Source organism: Synchiropus splendidus, chromosome 8 (assembly GCF_027744825.2).
Source record: "Synchiropus splendidus isolate RoL2022-P1 chromosome 8, RoL_Sspl_1.0, whole genome shotgun sequence".
Taxonomy (NCBI): domain Eukaryota; kingdom Metazoa; phylum Chordata; class Actinopteri; order Syngnathiformes; family Callionymidae; genus Synchiropus; species Synchiropus splendidus.
In genome coordinates this window covers 11,614,859-11,629,528 of record NC_071341.1, presented here as the reverse complement: position 1 = coordinate 11,629,528, position 14,670 = coordinate 11,614,859, and the positions used below count along the sequence as shown (strand labels likewise).

General features: G+C 40.2%; 1 protein-coding gene across 3 annotated transcripts in view; it reads left to right on the top strand.

Moving 5' to 3' along the window:
- The first annotated feature begins 2,164 nt into the window (after positions 1-2,164).
- clpb (caseinolytic mitochondrial matrix peptidase chaperone subunit B) overlaps positions 2,165-14,670 on the top strand; it is a 28,890-nt gene continuing 16,384 nt past the window's right edge. For 2 of the 3 annotated variants that reach the window (XM_053874038.1, XM_053874036.1), the window contains exons 1-5: positions 2,238-2,879; positions 2,993-3,044; positions 5,831-5,917; positions 11,704-11,807; positions 12,970-13,098. In XM_053874038.1, coding sequence (XP_053730013.1) covers positions 2,417-2,879; positions 2,993-3,044; positions 5,831-5,917; positions 11,704-11,807; positions 12,970-13,098 — 835 coding nt within the window. In that variant the 5' untranslated portion in view covers positions 2,238-2,416. Of the gene's footprint in view, positions 2,880-2,992; positions 3,045-5,830; positions 5,918-11,703; positions 11,808-12,969; positions 13,099-14,670 lie in introns of all 3 variants that reach the window. The other variant, XM_053874037.1, reaches the window with a different exon arrangement.

Genomic DNA, 14,670 nt, shown 5'->3' with positions numbered 1-14,670 from the left:
TGAGTAAACCAAGAGCTAAATTTGCTGCAGTCAGAAATGTAAAAAAAAAATATCAGCAAACGTGTGCCAAAGTTTAAAAATCAAATTCAAAACGCTTTTTGTTTGAGATGATGGATGTATTTTAAGATGAGCAACAGAAAGAAAAGAGAATTGAGCAAAAAAAGGAAGAAACTAAGGTCAAATCATATTAATATTCATTTGAATATTCTCTAATTCTTTCTGTTACATTTACCATTCTGCCAAGGCACTTGGCATGAGACACAGGGGGAAAGGCTGCCAACAGACTTCAGAGCGGCAGAACAAGCAGGATTGTGAATTTCCCTACAATTTAGCCACAAAGGATTTCACAACACAATTCGACAGTGTGGTTCCATCACATGGGAGAGGAAAGGTGACGCAGGGTCAATCATGTGACTAATTTATAAGCTCATTGTTCAGGATGAATGTTGAATGAAAGCATCAAATGGATGTAGCATACAGTCACTGTTCGCTTTCTTTGTTCTTAAAAACTGCAGTAGAACAGCATGTGACTACCAGGTATATTTATGGGTGTGCGTGAATGTTTCTTGTTCCATATTTAATAACAAAAGGTAGTGACTGACCCTTTTTACATTTCCAAAGACATTTGCTATACTGACTGATCGGCACAAACTTCAAATAGGAATCAATACATTACTGAGCACATATTATATCTAATATATAAATATTTGTCTCTTCGGGGGGAAAGCATTTCCTGATGTCTGGGGGAGAAATGTGGTAAATGCAGCATTAGCTCATTTTCCAGTAAGTCTAAGTTTTCCTGACGGCACCTGAATGCAACTGCCGCACAATACAGCAGCACCTTTCCGTGAACTCATCACCTAGTGGAGGAGGCTGGCTTCGATCTTTATGGCTACTGCATCCCTCTGAAATCGCTGTCGTTTTCTCTGTCATCAGTTCTTGAAACTCCAGGATTATCACACTACAGTCACTGTTTGGAAGTGCGTATAAGGTGTTAAAAATTACTCCTACAACAAATATCATTTAATCTATTTTTTTTTTTAAGTTAAACATACTGTACATATCTGTTTAACACAGAGATAAATTAAAATAACTGACTGTAAACCAAGGTGTGAAATGTGTTTCTCTTTGAAAATACAAAACTTGAATGAATTACATAAATAATAGTATGGACTGCCATTCAAAAGCCCTATACTGAGTCAGATGATAAATAAATCATTCAATGCATCCCTCTGCATTTCTACCTGTGCTGCTGTCATCAAGAGAATCTATAATGAAATGCATTGAAATCGATAAAAAGTATTCGATATACAGTTTAATTAAATCTGCAAATAGGGCTTGCACAACAGCAGAGTGTCGGATATTAGATGCAAGCACAGCAACAACACTGCAGGTGAACTGCCCAGGGAAGGTTCCAGTTGATTTATTATCGCGGTGCATGATGTCCTCAATGATTCATGCCTCGAGTAACACAGTAAAAGCCAAGGCTGGAGTGGAACATTAGGGGCCTATAAATTACCGCTCAATTCATCAGTGAAAGCCCATTTCAAACTACGGAACTCATGTACAGCATTGACATACAAATGAACTGAAACATGGGTTTTCCACAACTGTTTGTTAAATCTAATCATATGAAAATAGCTGAAAGAAAGATTTGGGTGCTTTATGAATGTCCCACTAATCCCTGCGGTAATGTGATTGTCCCTCACTGGAGAAATTAATCCCGTCCAGAGATTATTTTATTTTTACTTTGACTGTAAATAGAGGGACACATGTTTGCAAAAAAGATAATATTGAAAAGTAGCTTCAAACAAAGTGCATTTTCTGCTTTTGGTTAATTTACACATGAGATTCCTGTGCTTTGATGACACCAGCCGGCAGTAATGTGCCACTGCAAGAAAAGCGTGTTTTTTTTTTATTAAAGCGTAATTGTACACAAAAATGTCGCATACAATTATATGATATGTGAAGTGTCTAATATTGTGCCCATATATACGTTGATGAGAATTAAAATATAGAGAAAATAACATTTGATTGATTGGCTTTGATATAAGGGCTTACGTCGGCATAATAACGTGGCTACTTGTGCTATTGTTTCCAAAATAAATATATAAATAAACGCCTTGCCCACTCAAAGTATCAAACCTTTTTTTTTTTTAGAAACCCTTAATCTAAACTGTTGGCTAATCACGTTTACTACATTTCCCAGGGTGCACTGCGGCACCGAGTGACATCCACGTTATGTTGAGGTGAGACGGCAGAGTGCGTCTCTGCTTGTTATTATTATCCTCCATTGATAATAACCGTATCTTAGGCTTTTTTCAAATTTGCCGTTCTAGCAGCATCTGTGACCTACTGAGTCTACTTGTACACTTGAACGTCCTATTCAGGCGTCGTTTTTGGTGAGTGTATCGCCATGTTAACGTCGGTTCCCACCAGGCTGTTAGCTCGAAGGTCGCGTAGCTTGTCACCGTGTAGCCGGGTCCTCCAGACCAGCACTAACGGGGCCTCCTGTCAGGCTGTTCAAGAGACGACAGCTGAAAACAACCGCAACCCCATTGTGTCAACCTCCCGGGTATCCAAAAGAGGGATTTTGGCCGAGGACGCTGCTATTAGCAGTGTCAGCCCAACTGTGCAGTATCACCATCTTGCCCCTAGATGGCTCTCGAGTCTAGAGAATCGCAGAAGTTCCTGGGCCGCGCTGGTCGACAAGGGTCGCAATACTAGTCAGTATTGGGAGGAGAGTGGGCGCAATGATGGCGGTGAGGACCAGAACTCGAGAGGAAGAGGAAGAGCCAGCCGGGCTGGTGTGGCCTCTGCTGGTGTGCTGTCAGCTGCTGCTGTGGCCTTCTGTCTGAAGAAGGATTCAGACAACAAAGGTAGTGAGATGCAACACTTAAAAAAAAATCACGTTTTCTTGACAATGAGTTTTGTGATTATTCAGTGGTGTGTGAAGCAAAACGTCTGCCTTTGTCTTTCCTCTATTTTGAAGGTGATGCTCTGTTGGAGGCAGCAAGGACCAATAATGCCCAAGATGTTGTCAGGTACATCAAACTGGTCCTTCTACTCTCACTCTAGCATATAACCTAATAACTCAAGTTATTGTTATAAACATCTAAACGCTCCTTTATCATCATCATCATCATCTGTTGCTTTTTTTACTTCTCTGTCAGGCTATTCGTCACAAGATATATTCTAGTTTATTTTAGTTCTTGTTATTGTTACTGCTAATGCCCAGCAGTGTAAACTTGTGAACCTCAGGTGACAGCTCACTGGGCTGTATGGCAGCAAAAGCTACATTTTTATATATTATTGCTGCTTCAGTTCCTAAAGGAAAAAAAAAACATTTTAACATTTAGAAATTCCATATTTTAAAGGAGTACACATTTTGGCGAAGCACAAGCTCAAATCATGAGAAAGATCCTCCCACATTTTAGTTCAAGCAACTAAAATCCAAATTTCATGGTAGTTGTTTACAGGCTTCACTGAAACAGCTCACATTTACTATTGTTTCATTCATATGGAATATTTTGATTGATCGATATTTGACCAGAGGTCTCCGTATTCTGATGACGGCGAACACGTGCCAACGTTTACACTCAGACATGGCGGGAGTGATTGGTCATAGAATGTCTGAGACAAACTGAGTACATAATCTATTTTACTGCTTCTTCTTTTTTTGCTGTCGATAGTGGCGTTTGTAGTTTTAGCCACCAAGTTAACAAGTTCAGACACATCATGTTATCATTTTGGACTCGGTCAGTGTATACAGCATATGTATTTTATTTTATTTGGTTGTTAAAGAGTGTCATGTTATAATGTTCACCATGCCCAGCCATACTTTTGATTATTGTAATTTTTTTTAAAACATTTATTTGTCTATTTATAAACACTAGAACATATAAACACAAAATTTATAAAACTAGATAAGATGATAATTCTCTTTGAAATTATGAACATTACCCTAAAAATAAGAGCTGTGGAATGCCATTCAGGCCAAACGATTTTGTTTTAACTTTTTATTAAATTACTAATATTATATTAAACCTAGATAAAAACAGTATTGATTGAAATACCCAACAGGTCTTGCTAATTATTTATTGATCCAACTAAGCAGTTATTAAATTCTAAAATCATCTTCCATTTTAGGAGTTGAAACAGTGAACAACACCGATCAGCAGGAGTCAGTGTAGAGCTATAAATTGTATTGACTTCCCGTGCTGTTTTCTACTGTGAACTGCTTTTTAGATTCTTCTTGATTTATTTTGATCCAATGTGAATTAACTTGATGCGATGTTGTATTAAATAATGCATTTAATTGTTATCTTTTGCCGTCCCAAATAGCTTATGTAGATTCTGATATGAACAAATCACATCAAAGTACGATTTTATTGGATAACACAATGCCATTCTGAATCTAATTACGATGCCATGATCTCTTCATCTCTCCCAAATGCCAAAACTGACTCTACACACACACACACTCGCACACACACACTCGCACACTCGCACGCTGGTGCTGATACTAAAAGGGAGTCTGTTATTGTTTACATACTCACTGGGAGACAGTCAGACGAAATGGGCTCACTGGACCGGTCCTGTAGCCTACAGTGATTCGTGGTCCCATCTGTCTAACAATATTGCATTACAAATATTAAGTAACTCTGAGAGCTGTACAGAGACCCACAATTTACACACTATCACACAGCACAGAGACATGATTTTTGTAGTCTTGGTTGGGACAGTGTGACCTTTGGAGACGCATACAAATTTAGTTTCTCATAGTCATTAACTGAACCCCAAATACACTATGGAAGTACCATTATTAAAGAGTGTTCTTAACTTGCTTGGAGTTGCAGTTGCAGTGAGAAATTGTGTTGACAGAGAACGATTGATCTGATAATATACTTTCTGCCAAGGAACGTTTGGTTCTGAATCACAATGCTATCACATATACTGTACATAACTGTAAATAAAAATCTTATATATTTTATTTTTGGAACATTAAATTCCAAACTCAAACTGATGTTATTGTGTGTGGCATCAAGATTAGATTGATTGATTATTGTCTTAGAGAGCGAAGTGTTATTTTAAACAGATGACATCGATAAATAATCACTTGGACCAGAATACATTTCTGAAAAGGTCATTCGTCGATTGGAGTGGCAATAAAAAATAAAATCCAATCAATGAACTTAATAAAGAACACTTTTTTAATTTTATTTTGCCACACTGCACCACATTCATTTTGAAATTTTTCAGTGGTGGAATAATATTAAAGAGGCTTGTTAGCTTTTCAGCCAACCTTCTTTTTTCTCCAGCCAGAGGCCACTGTGTTGACTGTAAACACTGCTCTGCCCTGCTCAAGAGACGACAGACGGACAGTTCAGACACACAACATGACTAGGCCACACGGCCTGATGTCTTCCCCTCGGGCAGTGAACTTAACAAACACCTGGCTCACTTACACCCACAGTAACTGGTCAAGTGGCTGCAGATCGAGAGAGATATATCAGGGCTCATGTTTTCTGGTGTGTCTCACAAGGACATTCTCTTTAACAGCTGCCCAGCTGTTAACATCACTTGTCATTATCTGTTTTCATGAGGCGAGTGTTGGGCTTCCAATGATAAGGTATCAGACAGGAAGGTAAAAAATAATGTAATTGAATTAAGAAAATAAATGTACGCAAGACACCAAGTGTAACTTAAGAGATTAACAAAGCATGGGGGAAGTGGGACAGTTTTGATGCCTGATCAGGTTTAGGAAAAAACATAGTAACATGTGTTAAATTATGTACCTACATTTTTTTTTCATTCTCTGTCCATCCAGACTATTAGGAGAAGGGGTCGACCCAAATCATCGTCACCGTCTCGGTTGGACTGCTCTAATGGTGGCTGCAATGAACCGACAGCACAGGTGTGTTTGTGATCCATCCTGCCTTCTACTTTCACGGAGGTGTCGTTCTTCATGACCTGAGTTTGTTGATCATGCTTTTAGAGAATCCCTTTCTATCTGTGTCGGTTGTCAGACAAATAAAACAACAGATGACATTTCAGTGAGACGGCACAGCGCTCCTCAGTGGCAGGCTGGGTAATGAATGTTCCTCCTGCTTAATTCAATTACCAGTCATTTTCCGTGCTCGTGTAGTTTTTCGGCACCGTGCAGCTGTCCGCATGAGTTATTGTGTCGTGCCTCGGCTCTCGTTGTTACAGTAGGTCTTCAGAAGTGCAACTTTTTAGACCGACAGAAGGTCTTTACCCGTTCCCCCATCTCTCTGTCCGACAAATTAAATTAGCCTCCTGGCCCCAAGAACACACACGACACAGAAAGGGGCCGAGGTTAAGACCAGGCCAAATCCAATTTCAGCAGTCTTTTTTTTTTTTTTTTGTCAGTCAGGACCCTCTGTTCACTTTTTTGTTTGAGAGCGTCACTTTGCCATGAAAATGATAATGTGGAATTTAAATGTGAAAATGAACCATTCAGTGAGAAGCTTGGGAAATATTTTATCTGCTCACGGACTTTTGAAAGAATTGCGGTCACTGTTAAAAAAAAAAAAAGTAAACGTTTAAATACTTATCAGCGGCAAGATCAATAACCGATCAAATTTGAATTTAGTTATCTTGGAATTGTCTCTGAGATTCAATCAGTTCCCGCCAGGTTAAGACAAGAAGAACCAGTGGACAATTTGGATGAAATGTGAGAATCTGAATTCATTTTCATTATATCATGACATCTATTATGTTAACATCACAGCTAGTCAGCCTCCTTCACCTTAACCCACATGTGCATCCTCCACCTGTCCTCTTCACGTCCTCCTGTATCACATCCGAGAATCTCAGTCCTTGTCTTCCCTTCCATCTCCTACAATCTTTCGCCAACATGTCCACTACTTTTTTCTCTCCATGTGCCCATAGTTTGTCTCCACTTGAGCTGTTCCTGTGACATACTCTCATCTTGTCCTTACCAGTTTACATTATTTTGCAATACTGCAAACACTCAATAAATATTTGGCTGACTAAATGTGTTATATGTGACAAAACAAACCTTATTATTTGCTCATTGGTAATTATTATGGTGATATGTCCATATCTACCTTTTGATGTTTGTTGCTTATTCCTCCCACGCCAGGATCGCAGTGAGCTTTGTCCAATAAGTCCTTCAAAAGTGGAAGGTGCCACACCTTGGATGTTTATATTTCTCCAACTTCATTCCAAAATTGCCATTTAAACCAAACTCTCTCCATTTTGGCAGATAAATATGGTTATGTAAACATGAGATTTCTTGTACATTTGGTCATTTGTTTAAACATTTTTTTTTTTCTCATAGATGATTGTTTTTTTTTTTTTTTTGGTCACAAATGTAATGTCTGTTCTGGTGCAGACTGTGTGTGTTGGTGTGTGTTATGAGGGCTATAACTCAGCGAGGAGATGACACTCCTCTGTTTTTAATCCCATCCACCAACCCCCTAGCGAGCCGTCAGTGCTGCGGGGAAGACAAAACATCATCTCATGCGCATCACTCACACAACTCTCTCTGTATTCTCGCAACAAAACATACAGGAGTTGTGCGTGTGTGTGTGTGTTATTATCACCAAATATCTTTTAGGCCAACAGGCTATTACTCAGTTCCACACAACTTTATTTGCAGCTGTTAAGTGAAAACACAGACAACATCACTCATGAAGAAGGTGTAGCCTGTAGCCGGCCAAAATGTAAGGATGGATCATGTTGTTAAATTATCCCAACTCAACCTGGCAGTGGATTTCTATTTTCTGAGTCAAGGAGTGATAGCTGTGTTCGACAAGACAGCGTTATGATTTGTAGGTATGTTGGCCAGCAAGTGAAGCTGCTTGACGGCGACCTTGGGTGGAGCTGGAGGCTGAGGAGTTAAGGGTTAGATGGAGGGGGCGGACGTGTGTTTGTTTTGCTTTGATCCAGAGCTAAATCTGACCCAGTATTTGCACTCTTTAACAAACAATAGCCATCTCTATCTCTCGCTTTCCCCCTCCGTCCATCCCTCTCCTTATTCACGTGCACAATGAGCGTTTAGCAGAGTGTAACGCCTGTTGATCATCGTGACCTGTCTGGCGAGCAATTCAACGGGAAGCAGCACAAATACAAGGGAGAGGAGAGAGAAGGGGGAAATAAAAGATGAGTGGATCATCGGGAAAGAGTTGGATTGAATGCTGCACCATCAGAGAGAGTGATGTGGAGTGGGATCACGGGTTTGTGACCAGGATTATCTGGAGGAAAAATCTCAGAGGAGATCCCATGGAAATCAAATTACAGGTCACAATAGCATAGTGAGGATCGTTAATGTTTCACTTCCAAGGTGGAATTCTGGTTACATTTTTTTAAATAACACACAGTTTATTTACGGCCATAATTTTGTAATTCTTCTTTTTTTTTTAGCCTTGATACAATGATAATTAATCACTAACTTTAAATACTTCTGTCATGCTGTGGGATTCAGTTTTATCTATAGATTGTTTTACTCTCCTTTAAAACAGGGAACTTAACTGTAAACAGCTGGAGTTTATCAATGGCTTGGCTTGCTTGGTAACAGGTTTATTGTGACTCATAAAGAATTCTTATGCAGCAGTTATATATTTCTGATATTCGTACATACATATAGTCTCTTGAACATTAACAAAAAAATGTGCATGATGAATGGTCTTCAGCAGCTTTGTTCTAATGTACACAATAGTTATCCAGGTTTTTAGTGACATTGCACATCTGCAACGATAAAGTAAGGTGACACCGGAAGTTGGGAAGTAACTTAAAATTGTTCTCATTCCTTCATTAATGTAAAACTTTAACCATTTACAGTGTTTATTGGACTTAGGTACATTAATTTAGAGTTAGATTTTGCCATTATTTTTGGCTATTTATCTTTAATTTATTTTATTTTTTTAAATTTAATTTGTTAAATGACTGTAATGTCCGGTATAATGTTCAGTTCAACAACCTGCTGATATGCAATCACTGTCTGTTCTCCCACCATCACAAATCACCAAGGTGTCCAAGATTCTGTTTCAACCACTTGCATTTGTGGCACTTGAGTCAGTTTAACACTGAATACATTTCAAGTGTCCCTAGGTTTAGGAATGTGTATGAAATGAAATGAAGAAATTAAAGAGAGACCAGTGCTGTGCAGTCCTTTGCGTGGTATCATATTTGTCTTAGTTGTTTGGGGTTGCCACAGCAAGGCAGCCTCAGCCACCCCCCACCCCCCTCCTACTTTGCCATACGCATTCTCTTCAAATAGTCACATATACCGGTGTATTACTCATAAAAATGTGCTTTGTGAAGTTTTTATTTTTCTATTTGGTCATAAGCAAAGGTCTCGAAAAGAAACTTTACTCTTAGGTTAGAGTTTAGAAAACTAGCGGAGATGGATAACAAACATTGAAATGTTACAATGAAATGATCAAATTTCCTCTAAAAGCAGATGCCAAACTGTAAAACTCTGCTGGTGTCAGCCATGAGACATCTCTGCAGATTTGTATCAAACTCACCACACCAACAGTTTTAATAGAAACTTTTCAAAAACCAAAAACTTGTGAACTTGAAAACTGGTTCCGGTGGACTCTTACGGGCTTTGCTCTACAGCTGTGTCACGTAAATAAATACCCATCACTATCTGACTATTGTTAAAACACTGTTTTTGAAAGTGAGTCTTTTGGGACTGGGGCCCTTCATGAGTGCCAGTCTCATATCATAAGTATAGTGAAGTCTTTCTGGCACTACGTTGACCCCAGGTGTGCAACAGGCGCAATGGGGTCAAGTGAGGTCCAGCGTCTGGGCCAGGTGGTCAGGGACATGGATGGTCAGTTTGGCTCGGGTGTCCATTATGGTGGTTAATGTGGGAAGTGTCTGCTTCCTGTCTTGGCTCCAGGGCAGACGGCAGAATCTAACACCAGAGGTCACCTATCGCACGATGCAGCCCTCAAGTCCGAGTTGGAAGAATTCAGATTTTATTCACGGATAACCTCTTTTGCCATCACAGATATAGTTTTAGCTTTCACCTCATGAATTTGAACTAATTAACCCCTTGAGGCCTTTGGTCCGGTTTCAAATGAGTTGCTACTCTCCTCCTTAATGTCCCAAATAAAGTTAGCCACTTGATGAACACAGTTTTTAAGAGCTCATTAGGTTTAACACTAACACTCATAATTAAATCTGCTTCTCTTTCATCTGTGAGGCGTTCTTCTCCAGCTCCCTGCAGTTTCCTCGGCCTTTTTCATCCGTGTTTACCTTTCTGATGCCATTAACCCTTTTCAGGCGGCTCAGTTCTTCACCCAGTCTTGTGCATTCTCCTGTGACCAGTTGCTGTTGGTTTGTGTGCGTCTGCTTGTGTCTCAGAGGATGCACCGACGTGTTTGTAGAAGTGCTTGCAGGGGTGAGAGGAGAGCCCTCGGTGGGTCACTTCCCCCCCATGCCACCCCCGACCACAGTGATACAGTAACAAAGGGAGACCCCCCGAAAGTTCTTAGGTCAGGCACAAAGACCTGGCCGGGCTGTTCTCACCCCACTCTCCCACAGGAACACATGGTCCGGACACAAACCACCCGTTTGTCATGTTTTAATTCATGTCAAAGAAAGTTCACAGAACTTTGCATTCATTTTTCACCTTATCTGGACTGTTTGATACAAAAAAAAGCCAGTGTGAAACATTCACTCGGTTTTATTTTTATCATCTTCAACTTCTACAAAAAGACTCAACAAGTCTTTAGACCTATAAAACCACACAGCAATGATAACATTCATAGCATTCTCGCCAATGTCTTCCACTTGTCTTTAACCTCAGGGATGAATACTGTAAATATATTCTGTCGACCTCTGAATGCAAAATATTTTAGGTAACTGGCCTTGGAACCAAATAATCATGTGTCATGGAAAGTGATCTGAACTGCTGACCCCTAGTATTTATTCTGTTCTCTTTCTTTATTGGGTTGTTTCTCCCAATGCAGTCATATATTAAATATGACCTGATTCTGATGTTCAAAAAATCATGTAAAGCGGTACCAGTTATGGCACCTGACCAGGCCTGGCCATACTTTTTTTGTTGCATGAATTAAGCTCAGACGGGCTCAGGCTTCATGGGTTTATTTACTCTTCACCTCGTTGCCACATGGCTAACAGTCTTTGTGCTTGTCCACATGCATGTCTGCGCCTCAATGTCAAAGCCAATGTTCATGTTCACGACAAGTGTGTGAAACAGAACTCTGTAGACACAGAGACGGTACCTGGAATGTCCGCTGGGTCACAGTCAGTGGTGTTGCCGAGGATATTGTTCTTTAAGGCGGTACGCTCCAATGAAGGGCTAAACAGTGACATAGAGACCTCCAATGAAGACCCCTGCCCTCAGAAGAAGCGCACATGTACATGTTAGAAGGCTTGGTGAGAACCAACACAGCGGACATAGAAGCAATGAATATATCTTTCATCAATTGCACCTTGGCCGGACAAAAGGTCAAATTTAGTCTCTACTTCGATGTAGTAAGTGGGTATGAGTCGCAGTTCGGCCAGCTCCTTCTTGTTTCCCCCATCCAGTTCAGTCAAACCAACTTTAGAACTTGCCTGAGTTATGAAACAATCTCAGATTGTCCTTGTTTCGATGTCTTCTACATCCACCTTCATTATATATAGTCTAGTTGATGAAAACTCAGACGTGCATATATCTATATTCTTTGCTCCCAGCGTGGTGAAGGTCCTGCTGGAGGCTGGTGCCGACCCGAATGCTGGAGACGACTTCAACAACGTTTATGACACCTCAAGGGAGAAAGGCATTCACTCACTGGAAGGTATAAATTGTGCTATCTTGGTACGAATGTTTTTGTGAGATTATACTGGAGATTATGAGGCATTATGATTTGCATAAGTATTTGCATATATGTTTATTTGTTGTGCATTATTCATTTCATATGCTCTCTGACTAGTCAATGTTTTATTTGTTTTTTTCAGTGGAGCCACACACACTGTTCCCCCCTACACGGTGTGTGTGTGTGTGGGGTTTCTGCAGACATATTTATATGGGATATGTATATTGCAGACATTTATATGGCTGTCAGGTTTGGGTCCACGTGGGGCCAGCGTAGCGTGGGGAAGCATTTCCCAGACACAAACTGATGGATGGGCTAGGGGGGCTTGTGCGACGCTTTATTGGGTTAGCTATGATTATCCTTTGCCTCTCTTTCTCACACACACACTGCGCCCAATCTGTCGTTGAGATAAAGAAAGAGAACGCAGCGGATGGAGAAAGTAGAGTGATTAAGGAGAGATGCAGAAAAGGTAGGAGGCGGTGAATGGAAGGGTGGGCAATAGGAGAAGGTAAAGAGCAACGATAGCTGGAGGTTAATGATGGAGGAGGAATACGGAGGGAGGGAGGGATTGATGGAAAATAGTGGAATGATGAGAGGAAGCCAGGAAATAGATGAGACAAAGTTATTGGGGTAGGGGCAGCAGTGAGGAAGGGAAAAGTGTGCAAGTGTTGAAAGGACATGATGGATACCAAGAGGACGAATAAGGAGGCGGCAGAAATAAAAATGGATGATGAAGGAGTCGCACAAGATGAGCGCTCTCATGGAAAAGAGGACTAAGAGGAGAATGATAGACTGGCTTTGGTATTTGGAAGGAGCTCACCAGAGAAGTCCCTAAAACACAATTTACACTGTTATTATGATCACATTGGACAGTTGAGCTGAAATTTGTGAAAATTAACAAGTCCTTCCGTGCTGGAACAATTTTGTAGCCTGTGGTGCTGTCAATGCCGTACTTGGTGAAGACTTATCATCGACGATGAACGGGTTTCTGCTAATAAATGTGTCTGCAGAAGCACCTGTGAGACTGCAGCCAACACTATTGCATCTTTGTAAGAGAGCGTCCTGTACATGAGCGCTCACTTACCATTATTATGTAAATATTACAGTTTTGTGGGAAGATTATTGTGTTTTGTCTTGCCTACAGTTCTGGTGTCAAGAGAGGACGAGTTCAGCAGCAGGCTCAGTAGCAGAGCTGGTTTCCGTGGCTGCTCAGCACTTCACTACGCAACTCTGGCAGACGATCCGCATGCTGTCCGCATACTGCTGGAGTCTGGTATGTTGCACATGCACCCCTAATCCCAATCTGACACAGATATTTATGGAACTGTCATGGGGAGTCACTTTGAGTTGGCTCATGTCAGTATGTATGAAGACCTTCGATGTGTTGTCATGTAGTGATACTCAGCTGGTTGATAGTCTGCCTACTAAAGGTATCAATATCACAAGTGATGAGATTAGGAAGTCAAAATAATGCTTTGACCTTAATATCTCAATGGATTTGTATGATGAAAAACATAGCTCATAGAAAGAACAGAACTTTCATTATTATTATTTATAATATTATTGTAACACTAGCATCAATAATTGTAAATAATAATGGTACAGTAATTTCAAATCATCATTGCTTTTAATTGAATATGAAATAATTGAAATATATTTCTTTCTTTTTGGCAGATGAATTCCACTCAAAATAGGTATTGTGACAGTGTGACAACTGTACACCTGCGAAACAACAAACGTGAAATTGCACTCAATGACTAATATAAAATGATGATAAACTGATAAACAGAGGATCCTCAAGCTAGATCCTCTGCTATTAAACAAAGTTATTAGTGGACAGTGGAGGTGCAGAGAATTGTCAGTTCAATTGGTTAATCTATTGCAGCGGCTTTCTGAATGGTTTTATTAAATCTGAATTTCATTCTAAAATATATATATATACAATTAAAAGAAAAATATAAGACTGCCTTCGATCAGACTCAAAATGTCTGTATTATTTCTGTTGTGCATAATTTTTTTAGCTTTCCTGCCTTGCTACACTTGTAAAGAAAGAGATTTTTTTTTTAAAGTTGGCACAATTGTATTCCTACAATTTGAGCACAGTCCTCTGTAAAGAATCAGAAGTGCTGTTCGAGAAGCTCAGAGATGATGCATTTCCTCAGTGCCTTCCTGTGTAAATACCCCGTATGTTACGCTGCTTTCCTGCGGCGTTCTGACTTAATTACACAGCTATAAGGATAAATTACAATCTAGTATATTTGGAATGAAAAGATTTGTCACTATTTAAACTGCTTAGATTTTTACCGTTACACACTCCGTTGCCGCATTACTAGTGTCCCAAAGCAGCATTAACAGCCACACAAAGCTTATTTGAAATTGATGACTTGTTCATACACCGTTTATGTTCATCCCCGCTGCCCTCGCACCTGTCGTTGAGTCGGCACTAATAACAGACGTACACACACCAGCATATACCCTGGAGGCAGAGTATCCCCCTCAGTTTCCAGCCGAGCAGCTCTTAAACAAGCTAGGCCTAGTTGAACTGTGACCCATGTGCAGAACATGCCCTTGGGGTAACACCGTCGCAACAGGAAGTGCTGCTCTGTGTGTCTGTGTTTGTGTGTGTGTGTGTGTGTGTGAATGGCTTCATGCATGTATGAAGCTGCTGTTTAGCACGACACCTCTTTCTAGAATTAAAATACCCTCTTATGCCGATGCTGTCTCTTTTTTACATGATTGGTTTTGTCTTTTTCAATCGCTTTACATTTTTCAAAGAAACACACGCACACACAGAAATACGCAGATGCAGATATTAATGTCTTGTTTGTGTTTATGATGGATGGTG